Source organism: Passer montanus, unplaced genomic scaffold (genome assembly GCF_014805655.1).
Source record: "Passer montanus isolate IOZ18808 unplaced genomic scaffold, ASM1480565v1 scaffold74, whole genome shotgun sequence".
In the NCBI taxonomy this organism is placed as follows: domain Eukaryota; kingdom Metazoa; phylum Chordata; class Aves; order Passeriformes; family Passeridae; genus Passer; species Passer montanus.
The window spans coordinates 3,280,830-3,302,871 of record NW_024372592.1 but is presented as its reverse complement, the minus strand read 5'-3'; the positions used below and the strand labels follow the sequence as shown (position 1 = coordinate 3,302,871).

The 22,042-nt window shown below is 45.9% G+C and overlaps 1 protein-coding gene across 7 annotated transcripts in view; it reads left to right on the top strand.

The window, feature by feature from the left end:
* The window catches only part of FRMD4A (FERM domain containing 4A), a 357,683-nt gene that overhangs the window by 255,224 nt on the left and 80,417 nt on the right, over nucleotides 1-22,042 (top strand). For all 7 annotated transcript variants that reach the window (XM_039730872.1, XM_039730873.1, XM_039730877.1 and 4 more), the window contains 2 exons: nucleotides 6,060-6,154; nucleotides 13,100-13,192. In XM_039730872.1, coding sequence (XP_039586806.1) covers nucleotides 6,060-6,154; nucleotides 13,100-13,192 — 188 coding nt within the window. The remainder of the gene's footprint in view (nucleotides 1-6,059; nucleotides 6,155-13,099; nucleotides 13,193-22,042) is intronic.

Genomic DNA, 22,042 nt, shown 5'->3' with positions numbered 1-22,042 from the left:
GTCTTTGCTGTACTAAGGGCTTCATAACTGGATGCAGCAGTCCAGGTGGGATCTCACCAGAGCAGAGTAGAGGGGAAGAATCACCTCCCTTGACTGGCTGGCCACGCTTCTTGTGCTGCAGCACAGGACACATTTGGCTTTCTGAGCTGCACATGCAGAATCATGCCCAGCTCTTCATCCACCAGTACCCCCATGTCCCTGTCCACAAAGCTGCTTTCAATCTCTTCATTGCCCAGCCTGTCTCTGGGTAATACCAGATGCCAGGGGCTTCCCTGACCATGTGTGGTTTTGACCCTGTTGAACCTCAGGAGGTTCCCACGGACCCACTTCTCAAGCTTGTACAGGTCCCTCTGAATGGCATCCCTTCCCTACAGCTTGGGGTCAGGCTTCTCCCAGTCTATAAGAGATCCATCTCCCCAGAAGCCCTCTTCCTCCTCCTTTCATCCTGTGGCTGGCACATGCCCATAACATGCCAGTATTATCACTAAACCTGTGTGACAGTGGCTGTGGCTGGTGTTAGGAGGCACCAAAATGGGGTTTTCATGTCACCTGGAGCAGCAAAGTCTTGCTCTGCATCACATGTATCTCACATCCTCCTTTTCCTCTTTTCAGCACTGGGGAGGTGTCCCATGAGCAGACCCCAGCCTGCTCCCCCAGTGGGTACAGCAGCCCATATTAATGAGCTCATGCCAATATGAGCTCATCCAATAAATACATCAAAGAGCCATGAAACTCTGGGATTTTGACATTGGATCAGTTTGAATCATCATTCCTCGTGCAGCTTCCCTTTTCCAAGGAGCTCTCAGGCTTGTCCTTCCCCTCCCTACTTGCCTGCAGTGCTCTCTATGCTCTGCTGTTGTTCAGGGAAGTTGCCATCAAGTCTAATTGGGAAGAGACACCTGTAGAGTGCCTCTGTGCAGAGATAGCTGGAATGCATGGAAGAGAGACTCATCCCCTGTGGTTAATTTGCCAGTGCTGAGTTCTCCTTTAAACAGAGGCAAGGAGATACAGACAGAGCTTGGACATGGCATGCATTGATGTTTTCTTGGTGTAGTTTTTGCTACCACAGGCTGTGCCTGTAGTCTAGGGTGTGGAGTGGGCTCTAAGCAATGGGGAATTGCAGGGAGACATCCCTTGGAGTGTCAGCCAAGTGTGATCCCATATGGACCTTCTTGCATTGCCTTTGGTGCTTTTTCATCATCTTTCTTCATGGCAAGTTCAAGTCACAGAGCTGCTACTAAGGCTCAGTCCTTTCCCTGCCACCTCCTGACACCACTAATAAAGCTCTCCCTTTCCTCTAAGTCATTATTTGAACAAACTTCAGCTGTTTTGGAGGGCAAGGAGGGAATGAGTTCACTGCTTCAAGCCTGCAGGGTTGCAGAGAGCCTCAGCCATGTGCTCACTGTGCTCCTCACTGCTGAGGCTTTGTGGAGGCACAGCATTATCATTTCAGACAAGCCTCTCTGGCATGGCCCAGGGAGCAGGGAAGGATGTCTGGGTCATTCTACTAATAATGAGGCAGCCCCTAATGAGTCCATCTCTGCTCCCCTGCCTCTGCAAGAGGGAAGGAAGAAACCTCAGAGTGCTCTGAAGTCGGGCTTGACTTCACAGCAGAGTTGTCTGCTCTGCAGAATATCAGGAGTCCCCTGAACAAGGTTTTGTGCCATCATACCTGGCAGGTGGATCCTGACATATGAGGTTTTATAGAAAATATCATGTTTGCAAGTCCAGGAAGTCCAGCCTGCAAAATGTAACTTGTTCCAGGCTGAAGTCGGATTTGGGGAGTACAAGTATGGATCCAGAGACAGGAAAGCACTCAGGTTACTGCCATGCAGAGAAGCCTCAGGAGCAGGTTTGGATAATAAATGGCCAGTGTCTGTGCCAGAGACTCAGATACACAGGAGTGTAGGTCCCTCAGCCTTTCCTCCTGGCAGAAGTAAGAACTTACCAGGAACAGACTCTTCTTCCCCAGGGCCACAGCTCCAGTGTGCTGGGACTACAACTGGGTCCCTGCTGATTTCTCTAGTAACAAAAGAAATTGATTTACAGAACACTGTTCTTTACATGCCTTTCTGCAAAGAGGGTCCTATAGCAGGAGGGAGCAGCAGGGGATTCCCTGGCTGTGTAATGCTGCTCCGACAGCCTACCCCACCAGCAAAGCATGTTCAGCCCTCACCAGTCCAGGTGAAGGATTTCTGCTGGTGTTCCCCATCCCAAGTTCAGGCCAGCCAGCTGCAGCTATGACAGCCCCACAGGCTGCTTTTTGTGATACAGGTTACGTGGAGGATGCCAGGAAGGTGTAGGTAGGAAGGGAATCAGGAGCAGCAGATGCAGAGGGGTCTCCAATCTACTTGGGCAGCTCCCAGGGTGACAGTCCAGCTCTGTAGCTCTGCATCATTGAGGACATGGTTCAGCTTCTACTTGGAATGCCACCTGTTACTCTGATTTATTTCTGTGGGATGCACAGGGTGCATCTTGCTGACCATCCAATTGTATTGAATCCACAGGGTCCCAGGCCCACTTTCTATTGATCTCCCTGCTCTCACAGACCAGTCCTCATCTCCTTCAACGTGTCTGTGATGCAAGTTTTATTAATGCAAAATTTTCCCTCTGGAAAATGAAGTCCAGAAATTAATAATGAATTAAAACAACTTGCCACAGGCATTGCTAATGAGCTCTTTGTCTGTGCAGCTCTCATGAAAGGAGGTCATTGCTCAGCCGTTCCCATCGCGAGCGGCAAGAAGATTAACCGCGAACATCCAGCGCGCGGGTCTCTCCTGAGACAGCAGGACAGGCTGCAGCTCAGCTTCTGCCTGGCTGTGCAGGTTTACCTTGAGGAGTTTTTACCACCTGGAGAAGACCTCTTCCTCCTCTCCAAACACTCAGGTTGCCTGTCTGTGTTGGGAGGACACCCGAGTCATTCCACTGGAAAGGACAATAACCTTGCGGAGCTTAAGGGGAGAGTGGAAAGTAATCTTGGAGGGGACTAGCAGGGCTTAACTTCACTGCTATAAGCCTCTTCAGGGACTCTGGCCCAGAAACTAACCTGGCACCACTCCAGTGCTGGGTCTGCATCTATTGTTCTTTTCCCTTATCTTGCAAGGCAAAGGGTTATCCTGCCTTATCTGCTACCACAGGCTTTGGGGGAGGCCCCACTGTGAGGGTACTGGAAATCGTGGCCCTGCTGAGCCTCAGGAGGCTGTGCTGGGAGAGGAGCATCCACTTCTGGGCAGTAGGCATGGGAAAGCTGTCACATCATGCTGACCACCTCTCTTGGCTTTTTCAGCCTGGTCTCAGCAGAAATAAGGAAGCAGCATGTTGTCTTTACCCATCCTGGGGTGGGTGGGTGAAAGCTGGTGGTTATGGGTGCTGCTCCTCTTTGATAGCTGGGGGTGGATACATCAGTGCATGGGGAAAGGGACATTGAGCATCACTTCTCTATGATGTGACTGAAGAGCAGAAGGGACAGAAGGGACTGTCTCCCTTGTCCAGTGTCCCTTGTGGCAGTGTTGCCTGACTGCAGCAGAGGGATCCACACCATCCCCATGTCCACAGGCAGCCTCTTACACATCAGCTGTTTATTGCTCTGTTCTGCTTTCGTGCAAAAGCTCAACCTGTAACTTCCATGTGCTTAACCCAGGCTTGGGAGATCCCTGCTGTGTTTGAGGCATGTTTCACCCCTCATTCCCACCCCTGCTCTCTTAGGTGGGACACCCAGGCCAGGCTGACTGATGGCTCACTCCCTTGCTTGGCAGAACAATTGCTTGTTTGTCAAATAACTGAGTCACTCAGAGCACTGGGCACCAGGCAGTGACAGCCACGCAGCTCCCATCCTGCAGTACACTCCAGCATGGGGGTGCCTGGATTCACCTCCACCAGCTGTCCCTACCATGGCCATAGAGGAGTCAGTCCTGCCATGTATTCCTACTCCTCCTCTTGTAGCCCTGGGCTGGGAAGAAATCCCTTTCTGGTGCAGAGAGAATTTGGGCCACCTAAAAGAGAAAGGAGCAGGGACCCTTGGGCAAGGGCAGGGGAAAAGCAAGGCTTCAAACTGTATATTGACAGCAGGAAACAAACCCCTCTTCCTCTCTCCTTCAAAAGTTTGTGCTTGTTTGTCTGTTTTTAAGCTGAAAACTCACCCAATGCCCCCAGTAACTACCTGCACTGAGCCCATGTATCTCTGAATTCACCTGGCAGTCTTGCCATCCTCTTCATCACAATATTTGTGTATATCATAAGTCAAACTGTAGCTTGTCCTTTGAATGCTCTGACAAAGAGAGGTTCATCTTTCAGGAGACAGGGATGCTGCAAATGTCCATCCCAGCCAGCACAATGCCAGGAGAGAAGTAGCTGAGGAGCCCCCCATGAGTCTGGTGTAGCTGGTGTGCTTTTGCTTGGGTCTTTGATTGGACTCAGGGGAACAGGGGACCTGACCATGGTTCCATGCCTGCTCCATTCCTCTCTGAGCACCATTTGGGAGCTTGTTCAGGAGAGAGGGTCAATGCAGTCACCAGTGTTGTCATAGCAGAGCCTCGAATAGTTGTACTTGAGAAGTTTGACTTGGGAATTAAAATTAAGCTGGTTGCATACTACTGATTTGTTATCTGCCAGGCTGGTCCCCCTACACAGCAACCTCTCTCATATTCATTCAGAGGCTGCCTTAAGCCAGGGCTGCATTTAGGCATAGCTATTGTTTCTTTCATTGCTGGCATGATCTAGAAACCTCCCATGCATTGGATGTCCCCATAGAGTGGATAGAAAATGCTGTAATGCTCATATGAATGCCAGGGAAATATACAGAGAAGTAAGTTTGTCCCAGCTGTGTCAGATACTGTGGTAGTGCTGGGTTTAGGGACATTTTCAGAGTCTGAGTCTTATGAATCTGTTTGAAAGTTAGTACAAAACAGAGGGTTTTTTCTACTATAGCTGTGTTTGTGTTTCTAGGACAGAGCAGTTGATTAGGACAGCAGGGTTCTGATGTCCCTGCCACCCGTTTTCTACACAGCATTATAATTTCACCTCCATTTAACAACAGGTTCATGTCTGGGGTAACTGACTCAGCTGCTTGGCAGACTCATTGGGGCAGTCAAGCCTGCAGACAGTTTTATTTTCACTGAGGTTTGCAGCACAGAGATTTGTAGACCAAATCCTTCTAAGTGGTCACCAGGGAATATTGTTGGGATCTCTGACCCCATCTGTGCCAGTGCTGCTGTAACAATTGCAGCTCTGGCATCTGGGGCTATTACAAGGCTGCAGTATCTGGATCCTTTGTACCCCTGCTTCCTACAAGAGACAGTCAGGACGAGAGCTGTGCTATTGCCAAGGCTTCAGAAATCTGGTTGGAAGAACCAGAGCCCAGCAGAGCAGATGAAAATTCATAGAATCAGGAGAACACATTAGAGTTAAAAGACAATTAAGCTTTTGCAGAAAAGGCAGTAATGAACCATCCTCTGTTTCTCTGAGCTTGGCTTTTATTGCCTTACAAAGAGTATTTTGAAAGTGTGTGCTACTTTCCTGTCTTTCCTTCCAAGTGCCTAAATTTGAGGATGTATCCTTATCACTATATGACAAGCAATAGTGAATGGGAAACTATTTTGTTCTGTCATTTACTTCTCATTTGGTCCTGTCACATCCTATCTTTTGGCACTATGTATTTTCTTAGTGTTATGAACATATATCTGTGCTGTGTGTGAGAGTGGGTGTTTGACTTGTGTTTGCAAAGGCCCTTGATAAAAAGCTTTAACAAGTAAAATTATCAGAGAGGCAGAAGTGGGCTGGTCCTGGTAGATCCAAGCACTGGCAGGCAGCAAATCATCTGTCTGCAGAGACATTAAGTGCTGAATAGGTCAGAATTGCCAGGTTTTTAGTATTTACCTAGGAGGGAAACTACTGCTCATTTCAAGGAGCTAATGTTCCTTGCAGATTTAGCTTGAACACCAGAGGGAACATAAAAGCAACAGCTGTGGAGTAGTTTCAAGGATAGTGCTTTCCTCCTCAGGCACACTGCAGTTCTATCCAATTCTCCTCATTAATCACTTTCTTTCATTTTTGTTTTTCAGCCAAAGCTTTTGGCCAAGGAGCTGCTTGACTTGGTGGCATCTCATTTCAACCTGAAGGAGAAGGAGTACTTTGGAATTGCATTCACAGATGAAACGTAAGTGTGAGAAATCAAAGACTTAAGAGACAGGTCTTGATTACAGAAAATCTTGGTGTAGAAATATTGTGTACACCAAGGTCCTAGACCAAGGTCTAGGGAGGCACGGACCAAATTGTCACAAAATTTGAGGTTTTGTCTCAGGCCATATCTATCCCCAGATTAAAATGTCAAGAATAAAATTTGCACCAGAGAAACACTAAAGGTCTGCCAAAGGCTATGATTAGTCCCAGACTGTGACCCCTCAGTGCTACTGCACCACCCTGTTACATTTTTCCAGCTGTTTTCTCTCAGGAGTTACACCATCCTTGGCATATGGACTGTGTCCTGTATGGACACCCACCTTGGTTTGCAATAGGTTTTTTCTTTGTATGTTAATCAGGAAGAGATTTCCCACACCTAAATATTTTTTAAAAAACAAGATTTTCAAGCCAGTCCCAGAACTGTGTCCCCAGAACAGCTGAGTCAGCAGTATTGCTGTCACGAGCCAGTTCCACTCTCGTGCTGAAGTGGCAGGGAAGTGTAAATTATCTGCTGGAATAATGACTCAGGATCGGGTAATCAGAGGCTGCTGGATAATTGCACAAACATATCCGCATTCATCTTAGCAGCAATCACCCCTCTAAAGTCAATTCCTTTGGCAAGCACCTGCCTTGGACAGCCTGAGGCCATCTCAGGACACAGCTCCAAGGATGGAGGAATGCTCAGCAACAGGCATGTGCAGAAGCAGGACCCGAATCAGATGAGATCCCAGAATCCATCCCAGCTCACTGACATGAGTAGCTCAGCCCTGTAGATCTCCAACCAACACAAATTAATGAGACTAATCCTCCAAGGAGAAACAGTAGGAGGCACTTGCCTTTTACAAAGCAGGAGGAGGAAACTGCTCCTACCACAGTGGTTATTCTTGGAGAAAGCAAGTTACTCAGTGGGTACTGCCTGAGAGGCACAGGAAAGCCATGCAGGGAAGCCACAGCACACAGGAGACAAAAAATGTTCCCTTAACAGCCCAAGTCCCAAGAGCACCGGTGAGAAACAAAGCACATCTCAAACTGTAACCAGAGAGCAGCTGAGCAAGCCCCAGCTCTCAGTTCAGCTGGGTGGGCACAGGGCTCCCCTGGGAGAGCAATGGAAGCTAATGAGGAGGTGTCAGCAATTAGAGAGACCCAGCCCCCCTGCAATTTCCAGGTTTAACTGGGTGAGGAAAGATCTGGGTTAGCCAAGGGAGGAAGTGTGAGAGCTGGCAGAGCTTGAAGCTACATAGCAGATGCGGATGGATGTGCATGGTCCAGGCAGGATTCAAAGGGTTAGGTGGTGACACCCACTCACTTGGTCACCTTCAGACCTCTAGATGAAGCTGAGTGCTTTTCAGGAGATGCTCAGCCAGCCCAGATGAAAGATTTGGGGACAACCTCACTAAGTCAAGGAAGTGCAGCCCAAAAATAAGCATTAAGTCCTAGCTGGTCTGAAGCTGGGCTGAAGCCCTTCTGCTGTCCCATAGTGACTGACATTTGCACTGAGGCTTCCTCAATGCTGTGAAAATAATCCTGACAAAAATATTTTCTCTGCAGTTGTAAAATGCTTTGAAGAGAGTTGGCACAATCAGAAATTGTTTTATTTGACTGAACACAGCCAAACAATATACCTGGGGCCTTGGGCGGAGTCTTGGAAATAGATGTCCCAAGCCAGCTTCAGAAAATAAACTGGACTGTCTATACCACAGATCTTAACCTGCAATGTGAATTGGAAGTTTGAAAAATCCCCTTTCTTCAAAAAGTAGTAAAAACAGTCTCTTAATGTTTGTTTGCAGGGCACATAACCCAAATCTTTACCTAATACAGACCAGGAATGTAAAAAGAAACCCTTTAATTCTGTGACACAGGCCCTCAGGGACTTCTTCACTCTCCACTGAGCTTCCATGTGCTTTACTTGAAGGGGACTCATAACCAGCTGAAACAGAACAAGCCTGGTTCATAAATGTAGTCTGAGGTTGGCTAAATGGCAAGTTTAGAAAGAAGAAAAGCCACTGAAGTATTAAATCAATTCTTCTGTTTAAGAGTAAAAGCTCTATGAGAGTAATTTATTTAGAAATTATTTAGACTGGGGATTTCCATTCATTAGTTGTGCTCTATCATGACAACCTTAGAAGAAAATCAATAGGAACAACCTTTGCGTTGGCAACTTAATAGTTTCTTGTGATAATATAGGGTCATTACTGCATTCAGCGTGACTAAAATTAGATTGTCAGACTATTACGGAGGGGAGAATAACGCCTCCTATTTTAGTGATCATGGGAACCTTTTACAGCCTGAGCCATTAACTGCAGGAGAGCACAGGTCAAAAGGGTGTCCCTGTACAGCACCAGGGGCCAAGCTTCACAGGAAGCCAGAAAAGCAATATCCTGCTTGATTAAAAGTGAAAAGGGATGGGGGAAGAGCTTGGGTTTTAGTTCAGCTGGTTATGAATCTCCACTAACCACCCCTTCCCTTCGGATCAGCTCCTCCAGCATTCACTAAGAGCAAGTGGCCAGGATTAACCTTCTGTTCACTGCAGACTCCCCAGCTGGGCCATGGGCTGAGGGTTTCCACATCCCTCACTTGTCCTTAGATCTGAGTCACCCGCTCCATTGACAGTGACCAACTTTTACATCCCACAGCTCCCCACAGAGCAGGGGAGCACCCTTCCCTGGAATACCCTCTCATCCCTGGGAGCTGGGGGAAGCCTATTTCCACCCTCCAGCCATGTGGCAGAGCCAGGTGTCCCACATCCTGATTGAACAGCTGGTCCAACAGAGGATGCAGCTCAGAGAATAACGTCCCGCTCTGGCACTAGACCAGTTCCTTTATCACCAAGTCCACTATGTTGCAAAATTTGTGGAGTTAAACTCTTATGGCCCCGTGAGCTTCTCAACCTCTTCAAAAGTAATTGAGAAAATCTGTGAGCTTAAAGGGTTTTTTGTTTCTGTTGCAATTGATGGAAATACAAATAGTTTTTGTGGGTTATATTATGTGAATTGGTGTTTCTCAATGTCCATTAAATTCTGAATGAGTCTGACACTGAAAGGGTGTGAGTTGGTTTATTGGCCCAAATACCTTTATAACACAAATCAATGTGGATCCACTTTTCAGAAAACTGGACACTAAGCAGTAAAACTGTATAAACAGAACCACCTGGAGGCAAAGCACTCATTGATGTGCCACTCTTTACTTATAAAAGAAAACAGAACTACTGCACACAATCAACAAAATGGACCCTGGGCACCAAAATCCATACTCAGTCTGTATCCTAAATGGACCCAGGTTTTTTTCCTTAAAGTGATTATGTGGTTGTTATTGACACACCAGTTTAACTGCCAACATGAGTACAACCAACAGAGGAAAATTATCTGGCTTCCAGTACTTGACCTCCCTATAGGTCTCCATTATTTCTGAAAACACTGATAGAAATATCTGAATGAACAAATCGATGGTGATAATGAAACAAAAGCTACTTTGTGTCTCTAAATTGAACCGTGAAGGAAATCCAGCTAGACATGGGCATGTATGAATGGGATCCCAGTGCAAGCTGCCTAAATTGGTCCATGAAAACTGTCAGGATTACTACATGCCTAGGGTTATATTCCCATACTTTTCCCTGTCTTACATGGGATTGTGCTCCATGAATAGTTCTGCTGACAACAGGAAGACAGATTCCAGAGCAAAGCGTTCTGTGGTGCAATGGCATGGGAGTTTGGCTCCCTGATAGTCCACATTCACAGGCAGATACCAGGGACTGCTCACTGCTGCTCTTCTCTACGTGCCACACATGCACGCTTGAGAACAAGGAGTTAGGTGACAATCTGCAGTGCAGAAGCCCCCAGTGATGAAAGATTGTAAGTAGTAATTGAGTACAGTGAGCAGTTAGCTCCTGGCAGGGATTTAAGTGACCTTCCTCCTCTGAAGGAGCTTTGGATTTAAGCTCCATGCAGATGAGACTAATGAAACTCTTCAACCTAAAAGCTCAGTGTCAATTAAATGTGTTATCCAGTGTGGAAGATCAGACAATCCAGTACTCAGAACTGTGTACGTGAACAACATAAATGTGGAACTGGTATGTATATGTGTATATATATGATTATACCAACCTGTTAAAATGCACCGAGAATGAAAAGAGCAACTCTTTTCAAAATAAGAAATACCTTGAAGTGATTTTTTTGTTCTGTGTACCATGGCTTCTCAACCTTTCCTTGTGCAAACCCAGACACTGCTGTTGAATAAACACGGAGGTAGACAGTAAGTCCATTGTCAGCAGCTCGCCCTCAGTGGGATCTGGTGTGTAACACCATCAGCTGCTGGTGGCTGCTGCATTGCTGATACAAATGCAACTGGACAGGTTCAGCATAGGATGTCAGGTTTAGTGGGGCTTTTCCTTGCTCTGACAGCATTTTGTACCATGGCTACATGGTAAAGGCTCAGGTTGTGCTTAGGCTGGGCATGGGTTAGCATGGCTAGTTTCAATCCCACATGTAACTGTAGCCTTCACAGCTAATTTCAGCCTTCCTGAGGCCTGTTAAAAGCAACATAACAGCACTTCATGACCAAAAAAAAGGTAAAATTACAGATTTCAAGAAGGGGTATGCAGCAGGAAAGCTAGATACCTGTAATTTTTTTGGTACCCAGGCTAAGAATCTTTCCATGGGGATTATTTTTTGACAGCCTGGAGTATCTGCCTTCTAAAAGCCAAACCTTGTTAAAGTTCACATCTGTGCTGAACAACAGGGAATGGTGCATAGATCTCACACTAGCATGCCAGCAGCAGAAATGATGGAAGGAAACCCCCTGCATCTTGCTGCATGCCCAGCTATGCATCCTGCACAGAGCAAGACCAGTTAGTTCCTACATCCAGATGAGTTACTATGGCAATCCTCACCCTGATCCCAGGCTGGGCAGACTTGTCCTCAGCCCCTGTACTGCAGTGGAGACATATGAGGTGACCAGTTTGGCTTGAAAATCACTCTTTTCCAGTAGACACACTGCCAGCAAGTCTGTGCCCCTAATGCACAGTATACGCTGCTCTTTACCTAAAGTGAAAAAAAATAGAGAAAAAAATTATTTAAAAACTTTATTTGGAGAAAAAGCTGTCTGAGAGTTACAATGTCTTGGAGGGTTCTGAGTGTCTAGAGCAAGGGATAAAATAAGCTTGGTTCTTTTTGTATGCCAGAAGATGTCCAGGATGAGTCTGAATAGTCCCTGACTCCACATGAATCACTTGTACATAGTTGAGACTTGGTACTTTTACAAAACAGATGCAAAGGCTGCTTAAACTGAATGCCTGACTTTGACATGGCAAAATTTGAGGAGAGCTTCTTTCTCAACATACTGATCCTGAGCCCACGAGAGTGATGGGTGGAGCTCAGTAATTTGGAGCCCCTGGGTTTGAAGCAGCGTGCTGTGCTCAGGGGAGCACACACAACGTCCCAGCAGGGTTCCAGAGCTGCCTGGCCAGGAAGGTCCCTGAGCTGCCCGTCCTCTTCTGCACCTCCCTAAGCAGGGCAGCAGTACAGAAATTCCCACTGAAGCCAGGTGATTCAAAGCCCCCTGAAGGTGCTACTTTCTCCTTTATTTATTTTTTCTGGGAAAGATGGACTGGGGGGCCTGTAAATCCAGTTAAATTGCTACAGGGATGTCATTGCTTACTTTCTGAAAGGGCTTCTCAGTTGCCCAAAGCTCATGTACATGAAAACCCTTGTGAAAGCTGAGTGGTTTTGCTGTACACAGGGTACATTGCTAAGGCTTGTGGCAATCCTAGAAGGTAATTTAATGGGTTTTTTTTAAGCAGGCTGTTTTTTCGTTTTTCTTTTTTTTTTTTCATTTTCAGTGGAATGAAGAATTATTCTTGAGGATTATCATGAGCTGGTGAATAGGCTCAAGAATAAAGCTCAGGACATCTGAGTTCCATTTCCTGCTTTATTTGCTGCAAGATTCTCCCCCAAATCATTTCAACTCTCTCTCCCCATGCTTGTCTAGACAGCAGACTACTGAAGGCAAGGGCTGCCTCTCCCTCTGGGTGAAATCTGGTCTGACTGAAATCAACAGCCAAAAGCTCACAGGATGCAACCCTAGCATCACTGAAGGCAATGGCAAAAATCTGGCCAGCTTCAGTGGGGCCTGAATGTCACCCTAGGTCTTTCCACAGTGCCTAATTTAACAGGGCCTTTATCTCAGCTGGGGAGTGAGATGCCCCTGTAATACAAATAATGGTATTTATAAGGTACCTCTCATGCACACACAGCACTCTACAATGTGGGGAACGTGACAAAGAACAGAGCTCCTGCCCAGCAAAGCTTCCAGCAGCAAGGCAGGAATGGATAAATTATAGGAGAAAATAACGACAGGTACCATCTAGGCGAAAGAAAAGCAGCATGTGGTAATTGTAGCTGGAACGCTTCACGGAGCAGCTGTTTTTCAAGAGCTCTCTGAAGAGGGAAAAAGGAGGGCTGGGCAAACCTAGAAAGGCTATTGCAGGCATGTGGGTGGTAAATAAACTGTCTGAGACTGTAGAGTCAGGTTTAGCCTTGAGTGAAATACTGCAGGCATCGTGGAAACTCTTAACCATAAGGATTTCTAATGAAAATCTTGACAGACTTTTAATGATACAACTGCTCCAGGGGCCTGTAATAAAAAGGTGAAGCTTATAACATTTTGGGCTGTCCTGATTGCTCAGTGCTGCCAGCTTTCACCCTGACAGATTGAACTTTAGCAGTTCGATTCCCAGACTGAAACAATGCCAGGATGATATCGCCTCTGCTCCTCAAACATTTATTGTGTGTTTTTCAAATATCATTCACTAGTCCAGGGCAAATAGCACACATTTTGGTTCACATTTCGTAACACCTCAGACCTCATTGCTGTGAGGAGTGAGAAAGCTCTTTGGTGCCAGGCTCAAAACTGTCTCTTCTCTTGCCAGGGGACACTTGAACTGGCTTCAGCTGGACCGCCGGGTGCTGGAACATGACTTCCCCAAAAAGTCAGGACCGGTTGTTTTGTACTTTTGTGTCAGGTAAGTGCCTGATGGCAAGCCCTTCCCATGGGATACAGCTACAGACAGCCTGTTTCCTGGAGGCCAGGAAGTGAGGCTGTCAGTTTCTCAGAAACACCTGTGGGCAAACAAACACTTCCACAGAGGTTTCTTTTGAGCTTTTTGGCTTTGCAAACTCTTCTCAAATGTAAACACGTAGTAGCCACAGTGAGACCCATAGCTGTCCACAGGGAAATGTTGTATGAGGGCAAGATCAGATGTTATGTATTTACACTTCTACTTCTAGGCTTTGAGCTGGAAAGTCCAAGCTGAGTAGGGTGGCAGAACAAAGCTCTCTTTCTGCCAGGATAACCCACTTGAGCCAGCAACCTGCAGGGAAAACACTCACTTCCTCACTGGTGAGCCATCAGTCTCCTCTGGATCGTGTCCACAGTGTGCATTCTATCAGAGACCAAATTAATCCCTGTACAGCTCTGTCATATTCACCCTCTGAACTCAGTGCTACAGTAAATTACCCACAAATAGCAAATGATGGCATTTTATGGCAGCCAGTTGGTTTCTGCATGGCTGGACCAGACTATAAAAGTTTTAATGGAGATTATGGCAGTTTGGGAGCTTCAAACTTCATCTGGGATTTTTACAAGGAACTGTTAGCGTTTGGAAGCTGCTGGAAGCTGCCAGTGCTTTTATGCACACAGTGCCTTTGCCTCCAAGGGAGATATTTTCTGAGAAGACAAATTTGCTCCTGCAGCTTTGAAACGCCCAGAGAGAGGCCAGGGGCTGGGATGGCATATGTACAAAATTAAGTTGAGGGTTTTGACTTACTTTTAATGGATAGCTCATGTCTAGAACAAGCCAGAGCAGCGTAACTGTGTCTTTTGCTGTTAGGCTTTCCACTCCAGTGTTATATTACATCTGACATCACTCTCATTCATTCCATAGTACCCACAAAAAATGAAGACCTACTTTTGAGTTTCTTCCCCTGAGTGAAGCTTTTTTTTCCCTCCACATAGTGATTGTCATTCATTTAACTTCCATTACAAGGCAGGCTTTTCAGGAGAAGAGATTCTTTGTTCTGTTATGGCCCCATATTTAGTGGTGGGTAGATCTTAGGACAAATCAAGACTGCACAAAGCCCTGTGAGTCCAGAATTAGCCTGATATCTCCCAAGAGAAGAATTTAGTCCATGTTTTGGGTGCTTTAAACCATAAGGATAGATCTAGAGCTGAGCACCTTCAGCATGTGAGATCCACCTGTGCTTAAAGCTGCACAAAAATGTTGATGCTCAATAAAAACATGACCAGTCAGTTAACAGATATCTTGTCCAGGAGCCAAACTGGGGAGTCTGAGCTAAGACAGGGATCCCATGGAAAGCAGGAAAAGCCCTGAGTGAGCAAGAGCTAAGTGCTGGGCTTAGGAGTAGAACTGTAAAATGTGTGAAAGCCTGTGCTACTGAGCCACTCTCATATTCATTTCAAAGACCACTCAACAAGCATAAATATTGCCATCTGTATTGTTTTATGAAAGTTGGCAGCACAGTGGAGACCAGTCATTGTAGTGGGATCCCAGCCAAGAGGCATCCTAGGATACAAATCCATCTAACAGCTAGTGAGTGACCCCTCCTGTTCTGGAATCTCAATCCATAGGGAACAACTCAGCATTCAGGGCCGGCATGTGTGAAAACCAGACTGACTCTGGGCTTGTACTCTTACTGATGGCAGTAATGAGTGGGTCGTCACACTGAGTTACAATTTGGATTGGACTGGGAGCCAGATGCCTCAAGAGTTAGGAACGGGCATTAACTTATGTGCCTTTTCTACTGCTTATTTCCCTTGTGGATGTCAATGCTGACAGAAATTGAAAAAATTTCCCAGCACATAAGGAGTTCCCATGTCCGTCCCTAAATCTGATCTGAGCAGAAGGCAATTGAAGACACCGACTCCAGCCAGATGGGTAAAGATGGAAAGGCCCCACATATCTGTTACCCAGTGGTTTCAGTTCTGGCTTGGGAACTAAAGCAAGGGCTAAAGGAAAGTTCTAAAGAGACCCACCAATAGACAGGAGTTTATTTTCACAATCTGGGGGTGTGCAGCAGCTTGCAGAGCCATTCATAAACATGCCATAAACAGAATGCTCCCTCTCCCCTGCTGCCATCAGGCAGAAAGCAGAGATAATTAGTGCTGTACTATACCTAATCACAAATGTGCTAATTTGTAAGAAACTTCACATCCATGACACTTACTATGTCAAGGGTAAAGGCTTTCCAGTGGTTGCAGATGCCTTTTTGCATTACCTCTCCCAAGTAACTGACAAAGCTTAGGTTGATGCTAGGAGTCCTAAATGGGAAGATACAAGTAATACAAGTAACTGGATGTGCCAGATGCTCATGACACAGAATTCTGTTTATTGCATCAGGATTTGGTAATTGTGTGGGTTTTTCCCTCTAGTTGAAGTAAATGTACAGTTCAACCACACTGCATAACTACTGAAGAGATTAAGCCTCAGGCAAGAAAAGTAAAGGGTAGTTTGTGAAGAGAAGCTACAGTGAAAACATTTTCACCTTTAATGTGACCATCAAATGGTTTTTACCCTCAACATTCCTGCAATGTTGAAGGGCAGCATGCCCACCAAAGATGCCACAGATTTTAGCCTGCTCTAAAAGTACATTTAAAGAAAAGCCTGCCTTCTTAAGAAAAGGCTTCTTGAAAGAACCGTGCCAAAAATAGGAAGTTTCACAAGCTTTGCAGTGTGAAATTCTCCTCCCTTTTTTTAAATCTCTGCAGCACTGTTGAAGCTTTGTCTTTTGACACACATTTCCTTGGGGTTTGACATGGTTGAACACTGATCTCCAGTGTCTTTCCTCTCTTCCGTTATCAAAGACCAAAAATTTCACAGCACTGTGTCAAAGGAGGGGGATTTTAGAAGGATGTTTTTAGCATTGGTTTGTAAGAATTTGCTTCTTCCATTGTTCATTTACACAGCTACTGAAGCTTTCCTGTCTTCAGGTTGTCATCTAGTGCTTCAATGAAAGCTTTCCACTGAGAACAGCATAGGAATCTAGGAAGCAATCAGAACTCTTGGGCAGCTGTGAACTGCCCCATGGGTATTGTGCAATATTATTTTATAAGACTCTTCTAATATCTGTTTACATAGCTCTAAAGACACACATGAAAGCAAGAGGGAGTGCCATGTGTCTTGCAGGGGAGGGGGGATATTGGGCAACAGAATGGGAGTGATATTAATTCTCACCTTAGAATTAGCTTCCCTGGATGGCTTCCTATAGCCCTGGTTGCTTGGTTGTTGGTGAGGCTAATTCCCTGCCTTAAAAGGTTTACAAGCCAGATGAGAGTCATCACTGAAGTCTAGGAGAAGCAAAGGATGGGGATGAAGAAATGAGGGTTTGCCTCATTTTACAGAGGCGTTTTGAGGCCAGAAGAGAACAGAGAAAATGTACCTCACAACATGAACCTTGGGGTAAAGTACAAGAACCTAAGTACAGTGTGGAGACCTGGACAGCAAAGGAGGTAAATAGAGATTGTAGGTTTCAGGTACAGTCACATCCTTTTGCCTGGGAAGAAGGCATTTTGCTCGGACTCATACAGACAGAAAGAAGTCAGAGTTACTCCTGTTGTGTAAAGCTTTGATGTGAGAGAGAACCAGAGCACAGACACAGTGTTTGTTCATGGAAAGCAAAGTTGGCCAGGCTCTGCAGTGAGTTCTCATCCTCAAACAATGGCCATGTGAGATTAGCAATCCTTAGCAAAGGAACCACCAGCATGGGTCTGATCTCTTTATCTTCTGTATGTTTGTCATGCTGTTAATTTATATGAACAAGCTTAGCAAATAAAATTCACTCCACTGGTGTATCTTTTCCCAGGAACGAATATATTTGTTCTCAGGGCAACTCCACCAGTTAAACAGTGACAACTCACTGCAGAAGTCGTCACACTAAATCAGAATATGTCTCACATGGAAAGGCTTTTCTTTCAGAAGGGCATTGAACAAAATGTGAAATAAATCCTCAATACTCAAATACACTGTGGGGCAGAGTTTGTATCTATGGGCTGGCAGTATTCCCACAAAGGAATGCCTGTGTTCAGCAACATCTGGCATGTGTTCATATGTACTTGCTAGGCTGAAGTCAGCAGGAGAGCTGTGGGGGCTCAGGACTCTCAATATTGAGGCCAGACATTTTGCCAGGTTGCCACAGTTACTACAGAACAAAGTGGCCCTAAATAAGAGACTGGCAATGAAACACAGAGTGCAAAGCTCCTGGGTGTCTGTGCCCTCTTAACCTGAAGGAACATAGCTCTGTGTGCACTGGCGGTGGTCCAGGTCTGAGGCAAGTGGGGCAGGTGGGCAGTCTGAGATGAGATTCACCACACCAGAGCTGAGATCTTTACCTGGCAGACAGCTCTATGTCACAGCTAATTAGTGCAGCCTCCCTATATAACCACTGGAAAGAAATAGTCACCTTTCAGGAGCAATTAATCTGACTTATTTCATCTGACTCATCCAAAGATGACTGCTTTGGAATTCAACAAGTTGCAGGCTTAAAAAACCTGTGTCTCTTCTCTGACCTCAGAGCCCTGTTCAGATGTAGGCATATTCACTTGGTGCATCCCTCTGTCCTATCAAGTCTATAAATTTAAAATTATTATTTCCAGCAGGCTGGCACAGCCAGAGTTGAGGAAGTGTTTCCTATCTACATGGTTTCACCTGGCTGTCTAAATGGAATTGGACCAGATGTCAGCTGTTAATGAGGCCTTATGCTATTCTAGTCTTTCAGCCCTTCTTTGTGGGCATCTTTAAACCTGTATTCCATTAGAAAAGGACTAATGCTAACAGTGAAAGCAGCAAGAGGCCCTTTGAAAACAGCTGACCTGGGAAGGAAGAGAAACAGTTGTTCTTCATAGGGCTGGCTGGACCTTAGAACTTGTCACTGGAATGCATTTCTGCCTCACTCATGGGCCAGAGACACTTATGGGGTGCAGATTCAGAGCATCCTGCTCCCAGCTTCCCCAGCTGACTAACGTGGGATCCCAGCAGACCATGGCTGTGTATGCCACTCACATCCATTCAGCTTTGCTTCTCTCCAAGAAATCTGATTAGGGGTTGTGATGACAGCAGCCTGCCTTGGCAAGAAGAGCTGAATAGAACCACACAAAATTAATCTCAGCAATTTATTTCTCATGCACATAATGGGCTGCATTCCTCCATCCACAATTTTCCACACCAGAGAAGGGTATGTGGTGGTCCAACATTTTGCTGCAAGCAGGGAATGAGGGAATCACCAGCTCTTGTCTCTTCCCTCTGAGGAGGGAGAAGGAGCAGACAGCCTTCTTTCTGCCCCATGGTGTCAAACGGGACTGGGAGAAATGCATGAACAGATTACCAAACACATTAAATTTGCAGCCAGGGTAGAGGAAGAGAAGTGGCAGAATTTGCTCTCACCCAAGCTTCATTACACCTGTTGCCACCCAGGAGCAGTTGCTGGGGCAAAATTACATATATACAAACCACTCTGCTCCTCTGCTCTTCCTCTGTCCTATTCATAGCCCTCTGCACTGCAAGGAGGGCAGTGCCAGACCCCAGTTTGCCATGGAGCTTGATCATCCCAGGAGAGCTCAGGGAACTGCCCTGAGATGTTTCAGCACCTTGGGGTGGTCCATCCACATTCTCATGGCTAGCTGTCTCTTCCCAGAGCTCCTTGCAGCTCTGCTGTCTTCCTCACGCACTGCCAGAACCACTACTGAGCCAGAAACTCCCTGAGTTTGTGCTACATATAAGGGGAAACAAAGAGCCATCTCCTGCTCACACCATAGCTCTACATCTCTGTGCACTGCTGTGGATGCTGTAGAAACAATAGCAAAAAAACAGAATACAGAACCCACATAATCAAGCCAGTTCCACCAAGCTGCTTTCAGGGGCTCCTGTGAGCTGTTCTGTCTATAAAGCTCGTGCCACAGCCCAGATCTCTTTGCACAGCATGTGTTTTGCTGGTTGGTGTGCACCAGCTGTGTGTATGCTAAGCAGGAAGATCCCAAAAGCCCGCAGCCCTGCAAACCCCCTCCTCCCAGCCAGCCACGGCGTATAAATACAGCCACTCAGACCTTGTTTGTGCTGGAAGACAAGGCTCCCTGCAGACAATTTATTGCAGCCTTCCCAGGGTGGCCCCCTGCTCTGCTCACCCGGGGGAAGGTGTAATAAATTGCCTGCGGGGAGGCTGTGCTCCTCAGAGGCTCTTTAGAGATATGAGAAACTTCTGTCCAGTCAGAAGATTTACTTGTGTGAAAACCGACCTTTGCTTGACGAAGGGAACTAATGGGGCTCTGCTACTTAGCACACAGCTCTGAGCTGAGCCATCCATTACACACACATCTTAATAGCAGTCTGGCTCTTGAGTCCCATAACATCATTTCTGTTTTCTGCTTAACTAGGAATATATTTGTGTAAGTGAGCTGTGTTGAGAGAAGGGGACAAGTTGTTTTTCCTTTCCATTCAGCTACCCGAGAGGGCAGAAAAAGCAACATTCTGAAAACTTGTTATTTTGAGCCACATTTTGAATGTGTTGATGCTGGCAGCATTGTCTTGTCTAATTTTGGGAAGCATTTAGACTGCATGATAGGTTCCATGCAGAAATGATGGATTCTGTCAGTGTAGGATTTGTAGCTAATTTGGATCAAGCTGCAATAGCTGTGTCAGTGCCTACACACAGATCCTCTGACTGGGTCAAAGTCATGCAGACATTGTTTCTGTTTTCACTGCAATTTGTGTGTTCATACCTTGCACCAGTGGGTGTGATGGGCTGTCATCAGTGCACAACAGGAAGGTCTGCTGTGAGGGGTCCTGTAACCATGGCATTGACCAAGGCTGAGTCAGTAAATAAGTGACCCTCATGCCAGCTTTGACAGACAAATCATTCCTTCATGTGCTGCTGACAACACATGGGGCAGCTGGAGGCATTTCTATTCCTAAAATGGTCTGAAATCCTTAGATAAAAGATGGTCTCTAAATGCAGAGGGGTTGTGTTATGCAGGACCGTACACAGCAAGTTACCTCCAATAGCCAAGATTAGAGGGGACTCTTGGCAGTGACCAAAGAGCAGAAAAGGGCTGTGCTGATGCTCAGGAGACTGAGGGGCAATTCCCCTGGTGACTGATGGAAAAGAAGAGGAAGGCAGTGTGCTGCTGTGATTCAGACACTGCCCTCACCTGACATTTGGGACAGATAAGCACATCACTTTAAGCCAAGAGGAGCGGCAAAACCACATCTTTTTGTGCAAAGATGCCCTTCTGTAAGCCAAGCTAAGCTCCAGGGCACATTGCAGTGGTGGAGCTTGGTTGCTGCTTTTATAGCTTGGGCAGGCTGGCTTCCCCATGTGGGTAGGGGGCAGAGGGCTTACTATACTCAGGTCAGTGTCTTTTCTTGATGCTGTAAACAAATATGAGGGAGGAATCTAGCTGCACTTCCACCTTGATTCCTTCTCTTCTCTATGTTCATACTGGAGCACTTGGTATTTTGCAAAGACTCCCAGAATATACAGCCTAGAAGAGATGAAGAGAGTTAGATTCCTTCTCTTCTCTATGTTCATACTGGAGCACTTGGTATTTTGCAAATACAGCCTAGAAGAGATGAAGAGAGTTGGTCTCTATATATTCCAAAGCAGATCCCTAAGTATTTTGTACACGGAGAAGATGAGGCATAGGAATGAGCAAATATCCCCAAAGCACATGGTTTTCCAGGGCTTCAATGGGCCAACATTTTAGAAGCACCAAGAAAAATTGATTGACAGTAGATAAAGATGCAGAAAACTTCATAATATAGTGCAGCTGGTGAGAAAGAGAGAGGGGACAGGCTCAGGTTAAAAGATATCCACATATTTTTATTTTGTTCACTGTAATTCCCTATATTTCTGGAATCAAATTCACCTCCAGTGTTACGGTTTCCCCTGCAATGAGGTAAAAGTTGACACAGGTCTCTCTTGCTGCCTCCTGTCCCCTGCATACCAATCCCAGGTGCTGGATGTGGTGGGGCCTGGGTATGGCAGAGGCACAGGAGACATGATATGAGATCCAAAGCAAAATTAATGCAGAAGGGGAGGTAAATGGAGCTTTTTATCTGATTTTTATTCCTGACTGATTACTTAACAGGCCAACTATTTAGCATGAGCATTGTCTGCTTTTAAGTGTCAGCACATAAAAGTGTGTACCCATGGCTATTAGCAAACAGGGCTGGAACATAAAAGGAGCTGTGCAGCCTATGCTGGTCAGAATACTCATTTAGCATGAGACACTGGATATAATGACATCTGCATTTAAGTCCATTATACTGACACATACGATTTTTCTTTTCCTGGTTAGCAAATGGCCTCATATTTTTCAGATTATCCTCTGAGGTTCTGAATGACGTGGTGAGGGATAATGAGCCAGACCCCGGGATGGATGAGGGAGAAAAGAGGTGTTCTCCTTTACCCATTCCTTTGTAAGAATGAAATGAGGGGTAGTGCACTGAGAGGGTTACTGAGCTCTGCTGACAGCTGTGTCCTAACCACATCAGAGTCAACCAGCTGGGGAAGATGTGAATAGAAGTCCTTTGGATTAGGTAGCTCCCACCAGACTCAAACTTCACAAGAATGAGGATGGTATCTCTGCCTCAGGAAAGACAGACACCTGGAGTAGACAAGACATCCATTTGCTGTGGTCATGTTTTGAAATACTATTGTGTTGAAGATCACAGTGAAATATTTTTACCATTTGGCAGGTTCTGCTTGGAAGTAAACGCATGGGCTTGTGCTCTCAAATGCTATGACAGTCTATCTGCCCAGTCAGCAACTCAACTGCAGAGAGCCTGGTCTTTGCTAGGTGATAG